Consider the following 23,095-nt stretch of genomic DNA (forward strand, 5'->3'; position numbering starts at 1 on the left):
GCTTGGGAGCGGAGGGGGTGAAGAAGATCGGGGGGTGGAAGTCACAATGTTTTAAAAGATACATAAGGGAGGAACTGATATGAGCATTTCTCTCCCCATTTCCAGAGGCGGGGCCATACAAATCGGCTTGGATAGTGGAGCACTCTTTCGTGACCCGGGCAGGCAGGTGGTTGGAGGAAGTGGAGCAAGGACTGCATTTCAAAAACACAATCACAGCATGGTGGGGCACCCCGGGGATGCATTGGGAAGACATCCACGACAGGCTGTCGGACCTGATAAGGTTCTGGGACCCGTCCCCCTCCCCCCGGAGTACCTGATTATACACCTCGGGGAAAATGACTTGGTGAGCACAAATAGGGGAGAATTGCAGAGGAAAATCTGCGGGTCCCTGAACAGCATAGCCCACTGTTGGTGGAAAACTGAAATCTTTATGTCAGAAGTAATACCACGGAAAGTCTGGCATGGCGCACAGAGAAGACACGCTATTGAAATAGCCAGAAAAAAAGTGAACAAATCTGTAGAAAAATACTGCAAGAGCACAGGGCTCCATTTCTTGAGGCACGGGTTATACCAGAACAATCCTGACATGTTTCATCAGGATGGGGTGCACCTGTCAGCGAAAGGAATGGGGGTATTTACGGAGAACATTTTTAGGGTCCTCAGGGAACGGGGCTGTAGGTAGAAGGCTTTTGGGGGGGACCTGAGTGGGTGTTGGAAACACCCCCACAGGTGTGGTGGCATGTGCCCAGGGACGGAGGCCCAAGGAGGGCAAGAACTCGGAACAAGCCTTGGGCAAACCCGGAACTGGACACAGTGTGCCCAAAAGCTGATAACAATGTATTATTTTCTTATGTTATGTATTTTCTGCAAGAAAATAAAAATGCCTACGGCCTACTATATTTCCACAAATACAACTAGTCTGTGCTATCATTACTTGCTTAGGGATCTGGGAGGAGGAGCAAAGGGAGCCCACACTACTCAGCCTATGACCCAGGCCCCGGGACGCATGAAATGCGAGCCGTTGGAGGGCCTGGGAGTTTAGGCGCGGGGGTGGAGATGGCGCGAAAGCCATGGGAAGGGGCGGCGTGATGGCGCTACCAAAACAAAAGGAAACAGGAAGGGAGGAAGCGGCACCTGGAAAAGGTGCGAAAGGTAGCGGCGGGGGGCCAGGGAAAGCCAGGCCCCCAGGGGAAAAGACAAAAGAGCGGAGGGGGTATAAGAGGGGTAAGAAAGATAACCAAATCACAAACCAGGTAAGGAGCCTACCTCTGTGGGTAAGCTCCTTGGGACCTGGACAGAGGAAAGCTTTTTGCCACCCACCCCACCCTGCAAAAAATAACGGAAAAGAAGGAAAGGAACAGAAAACGGAACGCTGAGTACTTTCTTCGTACACGGTCCAAAGCAAGTCGTAGGCGGCATGTGCCCAGGGACAGAGGCTCAAGGAGGACAAGAACTCGGAACAAGCCTTGGGCAAACCCGGAACTGGACACAGTGTGCCCAAAAGCTGATAACAATGTATTATTTTCTTATGTTATGTATTTTCTGCAAGAAAATAAAAATGCCTACGGCCTACTATATTTCCACAAATACAACTAGTCTGTGCTATCATTACTTGCTTAGGGATCTGGGAGGGGGAGCAAAGGGAGCCCACACTACTCAGCCTATGTCTTTTGGAGACCCTTTTCATCTGGAGCCCCACTGCATGGTGTGCAGACTGCTGGCGTGCTGTGAAGTTGCAATGGCCTGTGACTTAATGGAAGGATATCTTCTCTGGCCAGCAGCCAGCAGCCAGGCGCCACTAGTAGAATGAGCAGGCGCACAGGTTGCTGCCACCGCTTCTATAATTTGCGAGCCGGCCGCCTGGAGTCTACTTTCCCGCGACTCAGTCTCCTGGGCTGGCAGTGATCATTATATCATGTGACGGTTCACGGCCAAGTCAATCAGGGAATGCAAGGGTCATGCCAATGGCGCAGGAGGATCACACCCCAAGCAGGAGTGCCGGGGCTCTTTCTAATCAGGCAGGGTGGAACTACGGTGCTCTGGTGTTGGCCACTGCTGATGGTTCGCTTACTGTGCAAATGAAATTAATCTGATTGGCGGTGCATGTGGTAGGGCGGGCTATACTCCTGTCGTGCTTGTGAGTGAAGCCATGCCTGCGATTTTGAAATCTACATTGAGAGCCCAGAAGTGCACGTGCCGCGTTTACTCACAAACGTCCAAACGAGGCACGTGTCAAACCAGTGTTGGAGTGAGGCCTAAAAGTCAGCTCTTTTGCGCTCTCCCCTGCCGATCATAGAACACATTCAGTGCTTCAGCAATCATTTCTAATCGGGATGGAGCGGGCACAGGGTTTCTGGGCTATTTGCACTCTCCCCCTGCCGAGCATAGAACACATTCAGTGCTTCAGCGATCATTTCTAATTAGGAGGGAGCGGGCACAGGGTTTCTTGGCGATTTGCGCTCTCCCCCTGCCGAGCATAGAACACATTCAGTGCTTCACCGATCATTTCTAATCAGGATGGAGCGGGCACAGGGTTCCTGGGCGCTTTGCGCTCTCCCCTGCCGAGCATAGAACACATTCAGTGCTTCTGCAATCATTTCTAATCAGGAGGGAGCGGGCACAGGGTTCCTGGGCGCTTTGCGCTCTTCCCTGCCGAGCATAGTACACATTCAGTGCTTCAGCGATCATTTGTAATTAGGAGGGAGCGGGCACAGGGTTCCTGGGTGATTTGCGCTCTCCCCCTGCCGAGCACAGAACACATTCTGTACTTCACCGATCATTTCGAATCAGGATGGAGCAGGCACAAGGTTCCTGGGCGCTTTGCGCTCTCCCCTGCCGAGCATAGAACACATTCAGTGCTTCTGCAATCATTTCTAATCAAGATGAAGCGGGCACAGTGCTCCTGCCGAGCATAGAACACAAAGCGCCCAGGAACCCTGTGCCCGCTCCATCCCGATTAGAAATGATCGAAAACATCAGAGACTGACCAATTAGATTAGTTACTGGGGGAACTACGGGCTGAAGTACACTCCGCCCAGCAAGAAACCAATGCCCTTAGGAGGGAGTTGATAGACACTAAGGATCGTACCGATGAACTAGTCAGGCAATTACTCCAAACGCAAGCTGGTCAGGCCCCATTGCCTGGAACTGTTCCATCAGTTTAAGCCACACCCGTCAATCCAGTACAAGTTGTCCTCTCTGGGGTGGTTCCTTTGGCCCCTCCAGAACGTTTCACTGGGGACCCGAAAAGGTACGCAGTGTCGCCTCCATTTCCTTTGTAGACCCAGAGTCTTTCCGAATGACCAATCACGGGTTGCCTTTGTTCTGCCGTATTTGAGCGGTAGTGCCGCAGATTGGTCCGTAACGCTAGTGAAACAGCATGATCCACTATTGCCACCTATAACAGACTTATCATGGACACCGGGTGGCCGGAAGAGAAAAGAACCACGTTATTCCATCGAGGATTACGGGAGAATTGAAAGATGTCCTAGCCCAGGTGGTAGACCCACCAAGGGACTGCGCTGGATTCATTAACCTTGTTGTACAGCTCGACCACAGGCTGCAATATCGAAAGACGGAACTGGCAATCGTCCTATGTATTTATGTCCTACGGAGAAGAAGGCAACAGCAACTATGCCTATATTGTGGGAAGTACAGTCATTTCCTTAGGGAATGCCCAGTGAAGGAGAGTAGTCGGAGCTACCGAAAAAGAAGGGGGAGATCATGAGTTGGAAAACTTCCAGGGCCGGCAAGCGTAGAGGTCCGTCTCGGATGCATGCCGTGGAGACTTAGATTGACAGCTGAGCCATTGGTAACTACATGCACCAGGGCCTGGCAACAAGGATGGGGCTTCCCCTTTGTCGGAAAACGACAACTGAGAAGGTTACTACCGTTGACGGCACAAAATTAGCTTCGGGTCCTGTCACACAGCGCACAGCGGAATTGATCCTTTTGTGCCAAGATGGACATAGGGAAGCTATAGCCTTCGACCTCATGAAGGCCCCTCAGTTTCGGGTGATTTTGGGGATGCCGTGGTTGGTGGCTCACAATCCTAGCATCGACTGGCGTGCAAAGAAACTAACCTTCTCTAAAGACTGTCCACGCCTGCTACCAAGTAGAAATGCCAATGTCCGACCCATCCACGCCAGCTCAAGGTAAAGAAGCAGCGGTTCTAGGCATAACGAATACACTACCACGAGAATACCAAGACTTCCAAGATGTGTTCCAAAAGAAACAGGCCAACACTCTACCCCCTCACAGGCCATATGACTGTCAGATCGACCTTGTATCCGGTGCGCAGATCGCATGTAGCCGCATTTATGCACTCACGGAGCCAGAAAATCTCCATCTGAAATCATACCTGGACCAATATCTGGCCAACGGATTCATCCGCCCGTCCAAATCCCCAGCAGCCTCACCACTTTTCTTTGTACAAAAAAAAGTGGGGGGACTTGCGAACGTGCATCAATTACCGCACACTTAATAAAGTAACTGTATAAATCCGCTATCCCTTACCCCTGATCCTGGAACTGTTGGACCAAGTCAAAGATGCCCAAATACACACCAAATTGAACCTCAGAGGGGAATACCATCTTGTGCAGGTAAAGAAAGGAGACAAATGGAAAACCGCCTTTCATACCAAGTATGGATTGTACGAATATCAGGTGATGCCCTTTGGGCTTTGCAACACTCCCGCCGCATTCCAATACTTCATGAACAATGTACTGCGTGAGTTGGTTGACGTATGTGCGCTAGTTTGCATTGATGACATCTTGGTGTATTCCTCGTCTAAACAGGATCATGTTAGGCACATACGCTCCATCCCTGCAAAACTCTGTCAACATCAGCTATACGCAAAACTTGAGAAATGCAACTTCCATATCACCGAAGTGGAGTTTTTGGGTTTCGTCCTCACTCCGAGAGGGGTCCAAATGGATGTGCACAAGGTAGACGCCATTCTCAACTGGCCATCTCCGTCTTCGATCAAAGGTGTCCAAAGTATGCTTGGTTTTGCGAACCTTTACCGCCGATTCATCCCAGGTTTCTCGCAAATCGTACATCCGATCATGTCCTTATTACGAAAGAATAACAAACGTTTCCAATGGATGGAAGAGGCAGAAAAAGCCTTTCTGGAACTTAGGAGAAGGTTTACCTCAGCCCCAGTGTTGTGACATTGTTACGCTCACTTGGTATCCACAGGGACGCCACCCAGCCGGGTTACTCGCTTGTATGTTTCTCAGCTTTGCCCTGATGTGGTCTGCGGGGAAGGTTCTGCCTGAAAATACAGGAGGACTGTGTTCAAGACTGACCGACTGGGGTAAGTATCCTCCCTTCACCCCGGTATGATTTCAGTCCCTCTGGCGCCCTCTCCTCAGCCTGTGGTAGAATTAGGCGTGCTCTCTGTCCTGCCTTCTTTGCAGGGACGCGTTGTCTTTCATGGGCGAGTGCGGTCCAGTTATTTCACTGACGCCGGCCCGTTTGATATTGTTCAGGTAAGTCTTATTGCTGTTCTTTAGTTTTGTTGATATCCTGCATGCCTTTCTTGTTTAAAATGTCTCTTTTTTCTCCCTTAGGTATGCGGAGCTTCAGCGCGGCGAACTGGCTTGGTTGAGCCCCGCTGGTAAATGATGGCGCATTAAGAGCGCTATGATGCGGTAAGTAAGCGCTAAGTGCAGCGCTGCAAAGTCTTGCCTTTGCTAACCTGCGTTTTCCTTCCTTGTAGGTCTCAGTGTTCTTCAGCGCGAGTGGAATGTCCGGAGTGGTGCCAGCCGAGAGGCGACCAGCCAGGTAAGCCTTTTGAGCAGTTCGTAATTTGTAAAAGTCTCTACTGCTTTCTTTAATGTTGCCTCTATCTTCCTCTTTCAAGTCGTTCTGTCTGAGAGGCGTGCAGATTCGAGGAAGCTGTTCTCAGTAGCTGCGAGTGTTTAAAGGTGAAGACTGCAGGTCAGATGCTGCTGCTAATGATGCTCCTTTTGTCTCCTTGCAGGTTCTGCTTCTCCGAGGTTCGAGGGAATAGCTGGACACGGTGAGCGTCACGTTGCAAGCTGCAAAGTAACGTGAAGAGTGTTGTCTTTCTCGGGTGTGGTTTAAATAGCCCCAACAAAATATTCCAGGTAAAGTAGTCCCTAGGCTACCACACCCAAAACACTAGACTGCATAGCTTGGTTCTTAGGAACCAAGCTATGTGGATGCCTCCATGTTGTCTGACAATACAATAAAGTAGTTCCCAAGCACATTGTTTTTCATGGTGTATGAGCCTGGCGCCATAGGCGCCAGGACTTGCCCCATGAGGGCTTTTGAAGAGGATGCCAGGCTCTAGAGGCCCGAGTCCTGACTCCACCTGGCCAATGGGTTTGCCAGAGTGGGTTTTGGGTGAGGGTCGTGACAGACATCCCCGGCCGGACCTTCTGTATATAGTGGAAACCAACGCCTCCAGGATGGCAATGGTGGCGGTTCTCTCCCAGAGGGATCCCGGACCGGCCAATTACATCCTGTGGCATTTTGGTCACGTAAATCCACCGCGCCTGAACTTAATTACGCAATAACAGACAAAGAACTCCTAGCGATCAAGGCAGCCTTTAAGGCTTGGCGGCATTACCTTTTGGGCGCCAGACATACCATCACTGTAATTACCGACCACCAGAACCTTCAATACCTCAAGACGGCAAAGGTTCAATCATCTTGTCAACTTCGGTGGGCTTTATTCTTCGTGGAATATGATTACATAATCACCTTTCGACCAGGAGTTCGGAATGGAAAGGCAGACGCCTTATCCCGCATGGGAGTCGAAGAAAACACATACTCGACCCCAGAACCCGTCACCATCATACCTGGTGACAAGTTACTAGGTCTCACCGCCACTGTATCCTTGGACGAACTACAAAATGAAATTCGGCTCCTAATGAGCACTGAGGCATTACAGGAATGGGCCGCTCAAAATGAACAACACACATTCAAGGATCAGCTCCCGTATTTCAGGGGACGTTTGTATCTACCAAATAAAGTACTTCAAGAACGAGTTGTCTCAGGTTACCACGATTCCCTGACGGATGGACACCCAGGGATTGCTAAAACTTTAGCCAAAGTAAAAAGACATTATTGGTGGCCAACCTGGCTAAAGGACATCATACAGTTTACCCTATCATGTGGCATCTGTGTGCAGAATAAATCCCTAATGCAAAAACCTGCGGGTCTCCTTCAGCCTTGGACATTCCACTTGCACCCTGGCATACACTCTCCCTCAATTTCATCACTGACCTACCCCACTGCCAATGATTCAACACTATTTTAGTGGTAGTTGACCTCTTTTCAAAAATGGCCCATTTTATACCGCTTAAGGGTCTACCAAATGCTTCCAGCCTGGCAAAGGTATTGTTGGAACAAATCGTGCGACTAAACGGATTTCCTTCCGTCTTGATTTCAGACTTAGGCAGCCAGTTTGTGTCTAATGTCTGGAGGAAGAGTTGTGCAATGGCCCAATTGATATCAGTCTATCCACCAGTCACCATCCACAAACTGATGGTCAAATGGAACGGACGAATCAGACGTTAGAGCAATATCTACGGTGCATGTTACATCAAGTGGAAGGAGGCTGGAAAGAGGTGTTGTGGATAGCCGAATATGCCTATAACAATTAGTTACACTCCAGCACTGGGCAAAGTCCATTTTATACCATGTATGGAAGACATCCTCGTACTTCACAGTTGGACGTCCCCACACCCTTGGAAATGCCAGCGGTAAAGACCCTACATACAACTATAACCCAGACTTTCAAAAGAGCGGCAGAACACCTCAACCAAGCCAAAGAAAAACAGAAAAAATTCTCTGATCAACATCGACAAAGAGCCCCAATCTACCAAGTTGGAGATGAAGTCTGGCTAGCATCTCGGCACATACCAATAAGAGTATCTCGAACGTTTCATCCCAGGTACCTAGCACCTTATACCATCAAGGCCATCATAAATCCAGCGGCAGTTAAACTAGCCTCACCACCAAACATGCAGATTCATCCGGTGTTCCATATCTCTCTTCTAAAACCAGTTCAACCTGGAACCCGGGTTAAGACACCACCAAATCCGATACTGGTTAATGGTGAGCCTGAATTTGAAGTAAAGGACAACCTAGACTCAAAGATCACCAGGTCCAAGTTATATTACTTGGTGGACTGGAAGGGGTATGGTCTCCAAGAAAGGACATGGGAGCCAAGCAAGCACCTTCATGCACCACGCTTGGTTAAACGTTTCCATCGAAATTATCCAACCAAACCTGGGCCAGCCGGAAGGAATGCCTTGAGAGGGGCCTTAGGGGGGAGTGCTGTCACGATCCCTACCCATGACCATCTCAGAGACAACAGCCCCCTGACAGCAGTAAGGCAACACCCCCCCCCCCCAAAAAGACTCCAAGGGCCTTAAAGACCCATCAGCACAGGACATGGAGTCAGTCCTGGCACCTTTGGCGCCAGGCTCATTATTCAGACTGAAGCAAACACCACACTTGGGACCTTGATCCAACATGGATACACACTTGGGACCTTGATCCAACATGGAGGTCCTTATTCCAACTCAGCCCCAAGAACTGAACTTGGCAGTCTAGTGTTTTGGATGTGGTCGATCTGATGGCTATATAAGCCACACCCGAACTAGGATTCACGCTTTGCGTTATTCTGCACTCCTGCAGCGTAACGCTCACCGTGCCCAGCACCTCAGCTTCATCCGGAGGCCTTCCTCTGGAGTCTTCTACCTTGATCCCATTGGGAACCTGCAATAACAAGAACAGCATTAAAGGAATCTTAAATGTGATCCATCCGCACTTCCTCAATGCTCGGCGCTCTCGCCATCCCCGGAGTGCTTCACTGCCTGCAAGAACAAAGAACAGCATTCACAATGAACTCTTACCTGTGAGTAGCGGTTCCTACTTTCGTCCGCACTTCTATCAGCGCTTGACGGTTTCTCCATCTCCGGAGCGCTCCGCGACCTGCAAAACAAAAGGACAGCAAATTAATAACCCCCACTCAGCAAGCAACGGGTTCTACATCGCGTGATGCTTCCTGCAAAGGTAACCACCTAAAGACACCCGGATCCACTCACCTGAATAACCGGTCGTTGGGTCCTTCACTCTAGTTCGTCAGCGCACTGCATCCTGAGGAGAGAAAGAGAGAAAAGGCAGGTTAGCAACTAAGTCACATTAAGTGGCGCTGCTCTTCGCGCTAAACCACTTACCTCAGCATTATCGCCTGGCGGAGCAGCTCTGCCATCAATAACACCTGTGGAAGACAGAAAGAGACTTAATTCAACATCGAAAAGACAGGTGAAGGAAATGAACTAAAAAGACTTACCTGAACGTTATAAGCAGATAAATGGATTCGGTGTCACAGCCGGACTGGACACGACACAAAGGGCAGAGGACTAGTGAAGCAACTAGGCCCTCAAACAGTCCTCAACTATCACGCACCATGCGCAGAGACGCAGGACGGAGAGCTCATCATACAAGGAAAAAAGGTGAGGCAGAATCTCCAAGGGAAGGGAATTGATCAGTGGGAGGCGGGGGTCCCTACCACAGACTTGATACCTAACCTCCATTCTCCTGTCAAAGAATCAGTCCACCAGCCAACACACAAACAAGCAGAAGGGGTCCGGGATAGTGCACAGCCCCTCATCCGGTGTCGTGTGGCGCTTCCGTGGATACCAGGTGAGCGTAACACTTGGCCCAGCCTTATAAACAGAGCGAGCCGACTCTCTCTCTCCCCTAAAAAGCCCTAACCACACTGCCTCCACCATGTTGGGTTCTGATCGACACCCGCCATCGGTTGCCCACTTTGGCGCCCAAATTGCCTCCCAGGCAAACAATCCAAAGAACACAGTACACAAAATGGCACTCCCTCTCCTCAAACAATCCGTACCCTCATTAGACACACGACCACTCAACACCAGCCCCATTGTGAACCACAAACGCTCACCATCAGCATCTGACCTCCTGGAAAGCCGTGCCTGTTGATAATGGGATGTACTTTCCCAATGCCTGCAACCCCATACCCGTCGCATTGATGCATAATTCTATTGTTGATAAGGGGGTGTACTTTCCCGATGCCTGCAACCCCATAGCCGGGGAATTTGGGATATACGTCAAAATTCCTAAAGGAGAAATGACCGCATATTTTTATTTTAAATGCGAGGGGAGACCCCCTGGACCCCACTCTACCCCCAATTTTAAATATTACCCTTAACCCCCCTATATTTCTTAAAAATATCCCCACATTTGGAGAAATGGCTGCAAAAAAGATGCAGTCATTTCTCCATTCAATGTTTTTCCACCAACTTTTTCAGTGGATACCGGGCATTGATGCATAATTCTAATGTTGATAATGTGATGTACTTTCCCCATGCCTGCAACCGCATACCCGTCGCAATGATGCATAATTCTATTGTTGATAAGATGATGTACTTTCCCGATGCCTGCAACCCCATACCTGGGGCACTGATGCAAAATTCTAATGTTTCTTATGCTACTGATACCTATGATGCTGCAAGCTCTGCCCTCATGCGAAATATAACACTGACACTCACAATGCCATACTCACTGAACTCATGCACCCCCGAATGTGACATTTACTTACCACACCTGTAATGGTACACACTCCACCCTCATCCCTGCGGCCAACATCCTTCACACTGCAGATGTTCGCAACTCCACACTTTCTGCCCCTGTGCATGGTGCCACTGATAAACACCCATGCACATACCTGAACACACCAACGATTGCTGAAGAAGAATTTGCCACTGCCAGCCCTCCCCAACGACAGTACCCAGGTCCCATAACCACATGCCTACCCGCCTGGCTTTGGATAGGATCACCAAGTCACAACAGAAGCCCTATAACTGCCTACACATGTTACGCAGTACTACCGAAGCCCACCACCGAAGGCCGCACAGATTACGGGCCCTATCAATGAACCGCACAGACATTTTACATGTTTCCTAGGGCATTCCCTGAAGCACCAGCAAAGCCCCCTAAGCCTATCCCGTGTTCCACATCATTGCATCTGCACCACACTAACACCACACTCACCAGCCCACTCACACACTCTTCCTCATACTCTCCAGAAGCGCAGCCAGTACTTTGTCTGGGCATTACCTGACTATTCAGGCTTCTGTCCAGACTGAAGTGCGCCCCCACCCCATGTGCCAGTGATAAAACATCAAAGCCCAGGTGGCGCCTTCTCACAACCCTGCACACTAACACCTTTCACTACAGCCACTCCATGCTTCTCCCCACCCACACACCACCTCTGCTCTGCCCCTGATATTCATGACCACTGGCTACTGCATCCTACGAGCCGAGAGACAGGGCAGCCAAGGAGGAGGAGTCGCCATTATCTCCAAATCCATCCTACCCATCAGAGGCTCCCCCCCTCCAGTCACTCAAGGTGTACAAACTCCTACTTGATAAGATCGAATCCTCCCTCTAAACCACCATCAACATCCTATTACTCTACCATCAACCCACCCATACTGGCGCACCAGATGCGGACATCACCCTGCTCCTCGCTCCCCTCCTCAAGCCAAAAACCTAATTTATACTCCTAGTATTTCAACCTAGGCTTCAATTACCCTGCTGATCAGAAAGCCATTGCCCTCACTACTAATCTCAACGAGATGAACTTCTCCCAATTGGTCTTCAGTCCCACTCATGACAAAGGAAGAATCCTGGATTGGACACTCCGTACCAACACTTATGTCCAAGTCTCTTCTGTTGACCCACAACCTTGGACCGATCACTCACTGATCTGTTTCACCATGCCCACCGCATACAACATCACCCACAGAACAGGTCGCTGCACACTCATCACTGCCAGACACACCCGTTAACTCACTGTAGAGCAACTGACCCCACCCTGGCCTCCTTCACGAAAGCGCATATCAGTGCCGAAACTGAAGTCATTCTTTTGGCGTATAACTCTGCGCTCCTCAGCGCACTAGACAAGCATGCCCTCCTCAAAACCTTAGCCTGCAAAAAAAGCAACTCCAGGAACTGGTTCACAGAAGAACTAATCACCTTCTGTAAACATAAACGTACACTTGAACATATCTGGAGAAAAAACCCAACCCCTGCGAACAAGGAAGCCTTTAACCACTTAGCAAGTGCTTACAAATCAGCCATTCTCCACCAAAGCTAACATTTATAATGTTAGTATCACTGAAGCAAGCTCCAATTCAAGAGAGATTTTCGAAGCAACAGCCCCTCCTTTAGACAGCTTCCTCAAAAATAAACTATTAAACTGAAGGGTAGACCCCTACTCTGTTTGGGACTGGGGTGTAGAACTTGCAAATTAGCGAGGGAGTATGTGTCCCAACAGGAAAAGACTATGTGATATAACAGTGGAAGAAGTCACTGTAAACTGTCACATTAAATGACTGCTGAGAAAGGGTCACACTGTACAAAGTGTATGTAATTTACACCTAGAATGGTGTCCTTGTGTTGACTCTCTTCATGAGGGAGAGCCAGCAAGTGTGTTAATCAATTACACATAATGGTATGTCCTTGCATTGGCCCTCAGACATGTAAGAGCTAAGACACACTGTGCTAGATACTTAATATTTGTGTGAATTTCACATGTTTATTCTTTATAACAAATGGTTAATTAATAATAACTTCTAAATAAACAAATTATTGATGAACAATACAAAATAAAAAGAACCTGAAAGCAAAATCAGGAAGTTCAAAACTGAAAAGGCTAATGTTCAAAACAAATTCTTCACAAAGCAAAGAACAAGTTACTCTCTTACCTGGTAATGTTCTTTCGATGGGATGGTCCGACAACGTATTCCATATCTATGACAGTAATCACCACAGCTGTGCTGCTTTGGAAAATCTTTCAGCGTCTGCGTCCTGCGTCGATGATGTCGATACGCCGCCCTCGAGGACCTCCTCCGATGGCCGACGTCACTGGATGTTATAAGTGGGACACACAACGCCGTAGCCTCAGTTGTAGTTTTTTCCCCAGAATGTGTGGCACCAGTCTTCTGCCAGTCTGACCACACAAAGCCTTGCGGAAACTTAAGCTGCAATCGCATAAGAAATTCTGTAGCGGGGAAGGCAGGGAGGGAGCGATATGGAATACGTCGTCAGACCATCCCATCGAAAGAACGTTACCAGGTAAGAGAGTAACTTGTTCTTCGAGGGAATTGGGCCCTCCCACTTATTCCATATCTATCACAGACTCCCAAAGCAGTACCAATGCAAGGAGGTGGGAATAGAATTTAGCAAAAGAAATTTAGAATGCCCAATCAAATTGCGGAGCAAAGGACCGCCTTGCCAAAGGCCAGATCCTGCCCACGGATGGAATCGAGGGAGTAGTGACGTACAAAAGTATGGACCGAAGCCCAGGTGGCTGCATCACAGATGTTACCAATAGGAACACCCCTCTGTAGGGCAGTAGAGGCAGCCATACCCCTGGTAGAATGGGCCCGCAAGCCGACTGGTGGGTCCTTACCCGGCAAGCGGTAACACTCAGAAATAGCCAGAATAAACCAGCGAGAAAAAGTCTGTTTAGTCACAGCTTGTTTCAAACGCTTACCAGCGTAACCAATGAAGAGTTGATCGTCCACTCTGACCTGGGACATGCGTGAAACATAAAAGCTTAAAGCTCTCCTAGGATCGAGCCTATGGAGCCTCTCCTTTTCCTTACCAGGATGTGGAGGAGGATGAAATGCCGGAAGAACAACTTTCTGGCCTAAATGAAATTCCGACACCACCTTCGGAAGAAAGGAAGGACGAACTCTAAGGACAACCCTGTCCTTATGAAATACAGTGAAGGGTGGCTTAACTGAAAGTGCCTCTAACTCACTCACTCTGCGAGCGGAAGTGACCGCAACCAAAAATACAGTTTTAAGAGTTAACAGTCTCAAAGGGCAAGAATGCAACGGCTCAAATGGAGCACCCATCAGAAACTTGAGGACAAAGTTCAAATCCCAACCGGGCACCTGGAAAGGTGACGGAGGGAACACATTAGTGAGCCCTTTTAGAAACTGAGAAATTAAAGGAATTTTTAAATAAGAACACTCTTCAGACGAGGGCTAAATATGGACAGTGCCGCCAGCAAGCCCTTGTGGGCTAAAGAAAGCAAAAAAGACAGAACCACAGGAATGTCACATGCAAAAGGATCCACATTCTTAACCTTGCAACAGTCGCAGAACGTTCGCCAACGGTACAGGGACTTAGTTGCGGGCCTTCTGGCCAAAAGCAATACCTCCATCACGTCTTCAGGGAGGTCCCAATCCTTATACCTCAACCTTTCAGAAACCAAGCGTGAAGGTTGAGGGATCTGACCTCTGAATGGAGAACCTGACCCCCCTCCCGTGAGAGCAGATTGTCTCGGAAGGGAAGACGATGTGGAGGGCAGATGGACAAGTCGAGAAGGTCCGGGTACCACGTCCTCCGGGCCCACGCCGGAGCAATGAGGATCATCCGGGAACCGAACATTCGTAACCTCCGCAGCACTTGCGGGATGATGGGGTCTGGAGGAAACGCGTACAGCAGTGGGAAAGACCACTCCACCACGAACGCGTCTCCTAAGGCTCCTTTTGGAGGAAATTCCCGCGAGCAGAACCTTTTGCACTTCTGGTTGACACTGGAGGCAAAGAGATCCACTTGAGGGGTCCCCCAAAGGGCGAAGATCTCCAGGAGAATCTCCTGAGCCAACTCCCACTTGTGAGAGATCGCGCTCTGCCTGCTCAGAGCATCCGCCATCTCGTTTTCGTCTCCGGTCAGATGAACTGCCGAGATCGAAACTTCCTGCTGGATTTGCCCAGAACCAGAGCTGCATCGCCTCCCTGCACAGAGGAAGTGACCCTGCCTCCCCCTTTTTGTTGAGGTAGTGCATGGCCACATTGTTGTCCGTCAGGATCAGGACATTCTTTCCTCGCACAGTCGGCAGAAAAGCCTTCAGGGCAAGCCTGACGGCCTTCAGCTCCAACAGATTGACATAGAGTCTGGACTCCGACGGAGACCAACGACCGCTGTCAGCTCGTTGGCATGAGCTCCCCATCCCGTGAGGGATGCGTCCGTCACGATCGTCACCTCTGGCCAGGGTAGCCAAAAGGGAGCCCCCTTTATCAGATTGCCTTCGACGGCCCACCACAGAAGATCCTGGGCGACCGAGGACGACACCTGAACAGGGTCCGACATCTTGCCGGAGGACTGAGACCATTGGAGCTTGAGTGCTCATTGCAAAGATCTCATCCGCAACCTGGCCTCTGGAACCAGAAGAATGCAGGATGCCATGAGGCCGAGCAATCTCAAGAACTCGAACGCAGGGAGACTCTGGGCAAGTTGAAACTTGTGCACGATCTGCTGAATGTGATGAGCCCTCACATGGAGAGGAAAACACTGCCCCAGGGACGTGTCGGGCACTGCTCCGATGTACTGGAGCCTCTGAGTTGGCGTCAAATGGGACTTCTTTAAGTTGAGGGAGAAGCCCAGCTTGTGGAGGGAGTGGCAGGTGAATGACAGATGATCCAGGACTTGCTCGGGAGAGCGCTCTCTGATCAACCAATCGTCCAGGTAGGGGTAGACGTGAATCCCTCCTTTCCTGAGGTGCGCTGCCACCACTTCCATGAGCTTGGTGAAGACCCTCAGGCGGAGGTCAATCCGAACGGCAGGACCCGAAAACTGAAAGTGCGAGTCGCCAACCGCGAACCTCAGGTACTGCTTGTGCTTGGGATGGATCGGCACATGAAAATAAGCGTCCTTGAGGTCGAGAGACACCAACCAGTCTTGAAGTTGAAGGGCCTGGAGGACTTGAGAGAGAGTAACCATCTTGAACTTTTCCTTCCTGAGGAATTTGTTCAAACCGCGCAAGTCCATGATGGGTCTCAATCCCCCGTCTTTCTTGGAAATCAAAAAATAAGGGGAATACCATCCCTTGTTCCTCTCCGCTCTATGGTGCCTTTCTTCAGCGGGAATTGAATTTCCTGCGCAAGGAGCGGATCCGGACTCTTCAAAGAGAGATTCCCCGGTGGATTGTCGTGAGGCCTCTGCCGGAAAGGAAGACAGTAGCCGTGGGCTATGATTTCCAGAACCCAGTAATCTGAAGTAATGGCACGCCACTCTACAAGATGCTGCGCCAGCCTTCACCCAACCGGCGAACCATGGGACATGGCCTCATGACTGAGCTGAAGCGGCTGCGGCATTGCCTGAGGGCAAAGAGGCAACTGCCCGAGAGGCCTTGGCACCTCGAGTACCTTGTTTTTCACCTCTGGCACTCCTATGGTGGCCCCTTTGACTGGCAGCTCCTGTCACTTTAACAAAGGATGAGTAATAACGAAAGGAACCTCCCCTCCATTGCTGTCCCCTAGGATGAAAAGGCAGAGGTTGTCGAACTGCAGCGCCCAACGACTACGCTGCAGCTTTGGAGGTCTGCAACCTCTCAAGGCTCTCATCAGCCTTGCTGCCAAAAAGATGTTCACCGTCAAAGGGCATGCTGAGGAGCCAGGCCTGCACATCAGGAGCAAACTCCGACTTCCGCAAGCCTGCACATCAGGAGCAAACCCCGACTTCCGCAACCACGCAAACCTGCGTATTACGGTGCTCGCCGCCATGGACCGGCTGACGCAATCTGCCATGTCCAAACCCGACTGAACGGCCTCACACATGGCATCCTTGCCATCCTGAACCATGGCAAGGAAACCATCCCGTTCGTCCCCTTCGGGAATATGTTCAGCCGCTGAGGAAACACAGTTCCACAGAGTGTGCGTGAAATGTGACAAGGCACATACGGAGTTGGCCGCCTGAAGCGCCATACCCCCTGAAGAAAACACTTTCTTCACCCAACCATCAAAACGCTTGTCGTCCCTATCAGGAGGGATGGTAGGATACGACGCCTGCTTTGCTGGGGCCGTAGCCGCCTGCACCACCAAACTCTCCGGAGTGGGGTGCTTGGTCAAGTAGCAGGGGTCGCTACTGGCTGGGTGGTATTTTCGCGGCAAAGACTTGCCCACTGCCGGGAGACTCTCCGCAGCAGTCCAAGCTGCCGCCACCCTACTCTCTAGAGCCATATGGAACGGCAGTACCGGGTCAGTTGGTGGACCTTGGTCGAGGATATCCGTAAGGTCATTCTGAACAAAATCCCCTGGGGGAGCAGACCACCCCAAGTACTCGGTGACCCTAGACATAAGGCGCCAGTACGAGGAATCGGCATGAGTGCCAGGCTCAGGCCTACAAAACTCCACCTCTGGAGAGATGTCCAGACCACTAGCGTCATGCAGGGACTTACGCAGGTCCTCCATTTGGCTATGGCCCGAGAGAATCTCATCTGGCACCGTATCAGGAACCATGCCATCATCAGAGCCCTCATCCACCTCTGAAATGAACTCAAGATGGCGGTAAGATGGCACAGAATGGGGAACAAAGCCATGCTTGACCTTGGCCAGAGCCTTTCTAGGGGGTTCCACCATGCCCCGGGAAACAACCGCGAAAGAAGTCGAGCGAATTGGCGTTGACGCCGAACGCGGCGCTGACAGCATCGACGGCGTCGACACAGGCCTTGAGGGCGGAGCCCTGAGCGTGTCCCTCGACAGCCTGGGCGCCGATGGCGTTGACGACTTCTTCAGAGACGGAGCCTCGAAAGAGTCTGTCGACGACCTCGGCGCCACAGGCGTCGACGTCTTCCTCGAAGACACCACAGGTGCACACGGACTCGAGCGCGTCGAGGACCGGGACCTGGAACAGGCATGACGAGAACGATTCCCCTTGTCCGAGCAGGACCTTTCCTGCGAATCGTGCCAACCACCCGAGCCCAAAGGCGTGCGAGTGGTGTCTCTCGACCGATCACGACCGACCCCACTCAGAGGCGCTGACGGACCAGTGCCCTGCGATTCGAGAATCGCTAGCATTTTCTCACTGAAGGAAGCCCATTCCTCCGGCGTTGCATGCTTGGTGGGATAAGCGACCCGCCGACGGTCGGAGTCCTCGGATGAGGACGGGGATGAGGACGGGGAAGGCGACCGATGACAGCGCTTCCGGGAGGGCCTCGAAGAGGCAGAGGAGTGGCGGGACCTACTCCGTGGCTTGGACACCTTACCTACCGACAGTTTCTTCTTGCGCTCCCGCAAGGCTTTGGACGTAAGCGACTGGCAGTCAACACAATCATCCGTGTCATGGGCCTCCCGAGACACCAGAGGCAGGCGTTGTGCGAGTCCATCACCAACATCTTGGACCCACAGTCCATGCACTTCTTAAAGCCTGGACGCGGGGTGGAAGACGAGGTAGACATCACGAAGGATAACTTCACAAACAAACAGGTTCGAAGAATCGAGAAAGAACAGAAACTCCAAAGAGTCGAGGCACGCTGAGATCTCCGTTGCGAACATATTCCCAGAAAAAACAGAACTGAGGCTACGGGCGTCGTGCGTCCTACTTATAACATCCAGTGACGTCGGACGAGGTCCTCGAGGGTGGCGTATCGACGTCATCGACGCAGACACCGAAAGATTTTCTGAAGCAGCACAGCTGTGGTGATCACTGTCATAGATATGGAATACGTTGGAGGACCCAATCCCCTCGAAAGGTCAATTTGTATAGCATAGATTGATTATATGATACAACATGTTATGACCAGGACCTAGTCTGTAAACAGATAATCCCTCATTGCGTCTGTACAGTTTATTCACGTGGCGATGAGAGATTTTCCTATTGGTTAAACAGATTCTAGTCCAATAAGGAAACATCCCACCAGTTGATGAAGCTTTGCCCAATTGCTGTGGCACACAGCTGGTTTGAAGCCTGGTCCCCAATCTATCTGGGGTCTATGCAGTAAGCTCTCAATTCCACACGCCTGTGCGGAGACTGAATGCCTGATTTGCCAGGACCAGCTCGTGACGGTGTGGGTACTTCAACCTCGAGTGAATGACAACGAGCCACCTACTGATGAAATGATAAGAAGGTTCTGGTAAGGCAATGCCTGGCCTGTATCACAGGAAAAGGAGTCACTAAATAGTGCTGAGATGGGTTGGGAACATTGCTGCGCTTGCACCATTCTGTTTCAACAAAAATCAACTATTGCACCCAATGAGGAGGTAAACGTAATGATAGTAAAAGTCTACATATTTGGGGTATGGCTTGTATGACAAATTAGGAGGAAGATTTAAGATTTAATAAAATACCTTTTTGTCACATGGGTGTGAGTGTAAGAATTATGAAGCTGCTGACAAGCAGCATGAGCGCTATACACAAGACCCAAATAAGAGAAAATAACATTTGGGAATGGGACACCGTTACTGTCATAGAGGCCGTGTGAACAGTAATTTCAGATTTAGATTTGAGAAATCTGACACCTGCATTTTAGTGGTGGCAAGGGGAATAAGTGGGGACATTCATGTTATACATGTGAATGATATAATATAGGCACAACTTACTGCGCAGGATCAGCTTCCCAAAGAGACTCTGGTCTCTCTCCAGGGTGTTGCAGTTCCAGCGGTGATGGCGAAACTGATGCTGACACTCGGACGTCCATTCCCGTACCCCCACACCTATGACTTGCATCACATCAGGATGGCGCAGGCAAAGCTGGCGCTGGGGGCTCACCAGGCCCGGCACATTGTTGCACATCACCCGGGAGGAGGAGGGTGAAGAGCCCACAACGCCCATGTACCTGTGCAAAAAAAAAGAAGAGTACAATGGCTGCAAGATTCATATGGCATTGTTGAAAGAAACGCAAGCAAGACATGAATGCATACCTACAGAAGTCACCCACAGATATATACATCACCCACTGATTGAGGGACATATGTATAGCACCTGCTGATTGAGAAGAACAAGTTCCTTACCAACTGTAACGTTCTTTCGATTGGATGTTCCTCCCACGTATTCCTCATCTTAGATATACCCTTACCTTCAGCTTGCTGCTTCGGAATTTATTTTCTTCTTTCCACCAGAGGGCATTACCCTCGAGGCCGCGACATCGATGTCCCTCGGCGGCACCCGTCAAACACCGACGTCATCGCCTGTATAAGAGCCTTGAGCGCGCCCCCGGGCTTAAGTTCTGTTTTTTCGTGTATTGTAGTCAATTGATTTTTATTAATGGCGTGCCACTTTTGACCGAAGCCTTAAAAGAACTTAGAGTGTAATACACGTAAACTGTACTGTGGGGTTGGTTGGGAGGGTCGATGAGGAATACGTGGGAGGAACATCCAATCGAAAGAACGTTACAGTTGGTAAGTAACTTGTTCTTCGAATGGATTGTGTCCTCCCACGTATTCCTCATCTTAGATAGACTCCCAAAGCAGTTTTGTGTCGGAGGTGGGAGTACAGAATTTTTCTAATCATGTACAGAATGGAGTACCGATTTAGCAAACAGACTTCCTTGAGAAAAGGTTGAGTCCAGAGCACAATGTTTTATAAAGGTATGCATGGATGACCATGTGGATGCTGCACAAATGTCTTGTACAGGGACACCCCTTTTTAGTGCTGTCGAAGTTGCCAAGACCCTATTTGAATGAGCTCTCAATCCATCAGGTGGTTTTTTCCCAGCCAATCTATAACATTCTTTTATAGCCAAAATTATCCATCTAGATAATGTTTGTTTAGTTACCGCCAGTCCCAATTTGCGTCCAGTGTACCCCACAAAAAGTTGATCACACTGACATATTTTTGCCAATCTTGAAATGTAGAAACTAAGAGCTCTTCTGGGATCTATTCTATGTAGCCGCTCCTCCTCTTTGCTTGCATGAGGAGGAGGGTAAAAAGTAGGTTAAGTTATTTTTTGTGACAGATGAAAGTCCAAAACAATTTTTCGCAAAAAAAGATGGTTCAACTCTAAAAATGACTTTGTCCTTATAAAAGAGTGTGTGAGGAGGACCGCTAGAGAGCGCCTGCAACTCACTTAACCTGTGGGCTGATGTCAATGCTACAAAGAGTACTGTTTTCAAAGTAAGGAGCTTTAGCAGACAAGAGTGTAAAGGCTTAAATGGAATACATGTGAGAAATTTTAGAACTAAGTTCAAATCCCACACTGGAACCTGGAAAGGTATTGGTGGAAATACATTGGTGGAAATACATTGTTTAACCCTTTCAAGAATTGAATTATTAAAAGTATTGTGAAGTAAGATTCTTCTTCTGAAGAGCGCTTAAAAATGGATAGCGCTGCTAAGTATCCTTTTATCGTACCAACCTGGAGCCCCAAATTAGCTAAATTTAACAGAAAAGATAAAATTGTGGGGATATTACATTGAAATGGGTCCACATTCTTTTCTCTGCACCAGTTACTGAACTTATTCCAACGACACTGATACAGAGATTTGGTTGCTGGCCTGCTGGCCGAAAGCAAAATCTCCATCACGTCATCCGGAAGATCCCAATCCTCGTATATCAACCTCTCCGAAGCCATGCGTGAAGGTTGAGTGTGTTGACCTCCGGATGGAGAACATGACCTTCCTCTCGCGAGAGAAGATCCTCTCTTCTTGGAAGACGTATTGGAGGGCAGATGGACATGTCCACAAGGTTTGGGTACCACGTTCTCCTGGCCCAATCCGGGGCAATTAGGATCATGGTTTTCCTGAACTTTCTCAGCCTCCTTATTACCCGAGGGATCACAGGGACTGGAGGAAACACATACAGAAGAGGAAACTCCCATTCCACTACGAATGTATCTCCTAAAGCTCCTCTCGGGGGAAATTGCCTTGAGCAGTACAGTTCGCACTTCCTGTTGACACTGGTCGCAAAAAGATCCACCTGCGGGGTTCCTCAAAGGGCGAAGATCTCTTGAAGGACTTCCTGAGCTAGTTCCCACTCGTGGGAGACTGTACTCTGCCTGCTCAGAGCGTCCGCTGCTGTGTTTTGCTCTCCGGCTAGATGAATTGCCGAAAGAGAGATCCCTTCTTGTATTGCCCAGAACCAGAGTTGCATCGCCTCTCTGCACAGCGGCAGTGACCCCACTCCTCCTCTCTTGTTGAGGTAGTACATGGCCACTGTGTTGTCCGTCATTATCATGACATTCTTTCCCCGTACAGAGGGCATGAAGGCCTTCAGCGCTAGTCTGATTGCCCTCAACTCCAAAAGGTTGATGTGTAGTTTGGACTCCGATGGAGACCAATGACCGCTGATTGTCAGATCGTTGGTATAAGCTCCCCACCACGTGAGTGAGGCGTCCGTCACTACTGTTATCTCCGGCCATGGTTGCCAAAAAGATTCTACTCTGAGAATATGATGTCTGCAAGCCCACCATTGTAGATCCTGTGCTACATTGGCTGGAACCTGCAACAGATCTGACATTTCCCCTGAGAATTGACACCATTGAGGTCTGAGAGCCCATTGAAGGGATCTCATTCTCAATCTGGCTTCTGGCACCAGAAAAATGCAGGATGCCATCAGACCTAGCAACCTGAGAAGATCGAAGGCTGGAAGATACTGGGCATTCTGGAATTTTGTTACCATCTGCAGAATGTGGTGCTCTCTCTTCAGGAGGCAAGGCTTTGCCCTTGCAAGTATCCAGGACTGCTCCAATAAACTGGAGTTTCTGTGATGGTATCATGTTTGACCTTTTCAAATTCAGAGAAAACCGTAGTTTGTGGAGGAAGTGACAAGTCTTGGACAGATGATCCTGGGCCTGCTCTGGGGAACGTACTCTGATCATCCAATCGTCCTGATAGGATAGGACCAAATCCCCCTCTCCTGAGACTCGCTGCCACCACCGCCATCAACTTAGTGAAAACTCTTGGGGCAGTGGTTAACCCGAATGGCAGAACTCGAAACTGATAGTGAGACTTGCCAATCGCAAACCTTAGGTACTTTCTGTGCTCGAGATGGATTGGCACATGAAAGTAAGCATCCTGAAGGTCCAATGATACCAACCAATCCTGGAGTTGGAGACCCTGAAGGATCTGAGAAAGTGTGACCATCTTGAACTTGTCCTTCCTTAGGAACTTGTTCAGGTTTCTCAGGTCCAAGATGGGTCTCAGTCCTCCGTCCTTCTTTGGGATGAGGAAATACGGGGAATACCAACCCTTGTTCCTTTCCTCCACAGGTAAATGTTCTATTGCACCTTTCTGTAGCAGGGTTAAAACTTCCTGCAACAGGAGCGGATCCGGATGTTTCACAGATTTGT

General features: G+C 49.7%; 1 protein-coding gene across 1 annotated transcript in view; it reads right to left on the reverse strand.

The window, feature by feature from the left end:
• The window catches only part of WNT2 (Wnt family member 2), a 281,520-nt gene extending 261,882 nt beyond the window's left edge, over window positions 1–19,638 (reverse strand). Inside the window, exon 1 of the mRNA XM_069627940.1 lies at window positions 19,410–19,638. Coding sequence (XP_069484041.1) covers window positions 19,410–19,602 — 193 coding nt within the window. The 5' untranslated portion in view covers window positions 19,603–19,638. The remainder of the gene's footprint in view (window positions 1–19,409) is intronic.
• Between the last annotated feature and the right edge of the window lie 3,457 nt (window positions 19,639–23,095).

The sequence above is a fragment of the Ambystoma mexicanum genome, chromosome 12 (genome assembly GCF_040938575.1).
Source record: "Ambystoma mexicanum isolate Mex_15411 chromosome 12, UKY_AmexF1_1, whole genome shotgun sequence".
NCBI lineage: Eukaryota > Metazoa > Chordata > Amphibia > Caudata > Ambystomatidae > Ambystoma > Ambystoma mexicanum.